At 75.9% G+C, this 2355-nt stretch overlaps 1 protein-coding gene across 1 annotated transcript in view; it reads left to right on the top strand.

The window, feature by feature from the left end:
* Positions 1–2355, top strand: part of CCM2 (cerebral cavernous malformation 2) — an 11350-nt gene that overhangs the window by 2020 nt on the left and 6975 nt on the right. The window contains exon 5 of the mRNA XM_014530532.1: positions 663–860. Within this exon, the coding sequence (XP_014386018.1) occupies positions 663–860 (198 nt within the window). The remainder of the gene's footprint in view (positions 1–662; positions 861–2355) is intronic.

The raw sequence follows: 2355 nt of genomic DNA, 5'->3' as shown, positions 1-2355 counted from the left end.
GGGGTGTCCTGTGGCACCCAGGCCTGGCAGGGCCCCACGTGGGCAGCCTGAGGCTGGGGGGCCCTGCCTTGGCCCGCGGCTCTCCAAAGCTGGGTGCAGAGGTGAGGCCAGACCCTCAGGGCCTCTCGAGCCGTGGGATCTGCGTGGTCCCCCGAGGGGACTCGGACCTTCTGCAGCCTCTCCTGGCAGTGGGGCCCCCTCCCGGCCCCCCAGGGCCAGCTGCCCGTCGAGCACAGCCTCTGCCCCAAGGTGTGTGGGGTCCCAGGTCGGCGCCGCCCACAGATGTGAGACACCCCAGCTGGTCGGACCCAGTGGGCTTCAGGGACATGGGCAGGGCTCCTGGCCTGGGCCCCGACCTGGACTCGGTCCCCGACCTGCCCTGGGCCTGCGCTCCCCCGTCAGGACCGTATGTTGGGGAGCCCTGCCAGCACCCCCTGTGATCAGAGAGGCTGAGCCAGCAGTTCAGTGTCCGCTCAGCCATTGGTGCCGCCATTGCGAGGGCTCTGGGCGGTCACGTGGGGGCCTCAGTGGGCATGGAAGGGGGCTGCTCGCCTGTCCTTGTCTTTGCTGAGAGCAGGTGGGGGAAGGCGCGGGGCGTGTCCCCTGAGAGCCTGCTGTGGAGGCCCCGCCTGCCCTCACCTGCCACCATGTCGACTTCTCAGCCCAGGACCCCGGCATCTCCCCCAGCCAGAGTCTGTGTGCGGAAAGTTCCAGAGGCCTCGCCACAGGCTCCCTGTCCGAGAGTGGAGTGGGGCCCGTGGAGGCCTGCTGCCTGGTGGTCCTGGCCACGGAGAGCAAGGTGAGCCCGGCCCTGGGACCCGGCCCCACACTCACACCTGGCCCGGCCCCACCCTCACACCTGGCCCGGCCCCCCCTCACACCTGGCCCGGCCCCCCCTCACACCTGGCCCGGCCCCCCCTCACACCTGGCCCGGCCCCCCCTCACACCTGGCCCGGCCCCCCCTCACACCTGGCCCGGCCCCCCCTCACACCTGGCCCGGCCCCCCCTCACACCTGGCCCGGCCCCCCCTCACACCTGGCCCGGCCCCCCCTCACACCTGGCCCGGCCCCCCCTCACACCTGGCCCGGCCCCCCCTCACACCTGGCCCGGCCCCCCCTCACACCTGGCCCGGCCCCCCCTCACACCTGGCCCGGCCCCCCCTCACACCTGGCCCGGCCCCCCCTCACACCTGGCCCGGCCCCCCCTCACACCTGGCCCGGCCCCCCCTCACACCTGGCCCGGCCCCCCCTCACACCTGGCCCGGCCCCCCCTCACACCTGGCCCGGCCCCCCCTCACACCTGGCCCGGCCCCCCCTCACACCTGGCCCGGCCCCCCCTCACACCTGGCCCGGCCCCCCCTCACACCTGGCCCGGCCCCCCCTCACACCTGGCCCGGCCCCCCCTCACACCTGGCCCGGCCCCCCCTCACACCTGGCCCGGCCCCCCCTCACACCTGGCCCGGCCCCCCCTCACACCTGGCCCGGCCCCCCCTCACACCTGGCCCGGCCCCCCCTCACACCTGGCCCGGCCCCCCCTCACACCTGGCCCGGCCCCCCCTCACACCTGGCCCGGCCCCCCCTCACACCTGGCCCGGCCCCCCCTCACACCTGGCCCGGCCCCCCCTCACACCTGGCCCGGCCCCCCCTCACACCTGGCCCGGCCCCCCCTCACACCTGGCCCGGCCCCCCCTCACACCTGGCCCGGCCCCCCCTCACACCTGGCCCGGCCCCCCCTCACACCTGGCCCGGCCCCCCCTCACACCTGGCCCGGCCCCCCCTCACACCTGGCCCGGCCCCCCCTCACACCTGGCCCGGCCCCCCCTCACACCTGGCCCGGCCCCCCCTCACACCTGGCCCGGCCCCCCCTCACACCTGGCCCGGCCCCCCCTCACACCTGGCCCGGCCCCCCCTCACACCTGGCCCGGCCCCCCCTCACACCTGGCCCGGCCCCACCCTCTCACCTGACCCAGGCCCACACTCACACCTGACCCAGGCCCCCCCCCAGCTGGCCCCACCCACCCTGGCTCAGGCCCCAGGTCGCACTGCGTGGTGCCTCCTGGGCTGTGCTGGTGGTTCTCTTCCCAGCATCACCGCTCCCTCCCCTGCATGAGGGGGCTGGTTCCCTGGGCCCCAAGCTGTGCCCTGAGGGAGGATGCCTGGGGGTGGCCAGTTAGGGTTTGGGGCCCCATCAGCCCCTGGAGGGCTGCCAGCCCCGGGGAACCCTTGGCACTCCTCTGTCCCGTTTCCGCTCCGTGAGACGGAGGGGATCCAGCGACGGTCGCCTCACAGGCCCCGCCCTGGAGGCCCCTTGGAGGCCCCTCTAGAGACCCCGCGTCCTGGGCCTGCCAGCTGCAGG

This window comes from Myotis brandtii, unplaced genomic scaffold (genome assembly GCF_000412655.1).
Source record: "Myotis brandtii unplaced genomic scaffold, ASM41265v1 scaffold743, whole genome shotgun sequence".
Taxonomy (NCBI): domain Eukaryota; kingdom Metazoa; phylum Chordata; class Mammalia; order Chiroptera; family Vespertilionidae; genus Myotis; species Myotis brandtii.
Note: the sequence above shows the minus strand (reverse complement) of the source record. Positions and strands in the feature narration are given on the sequence as shown.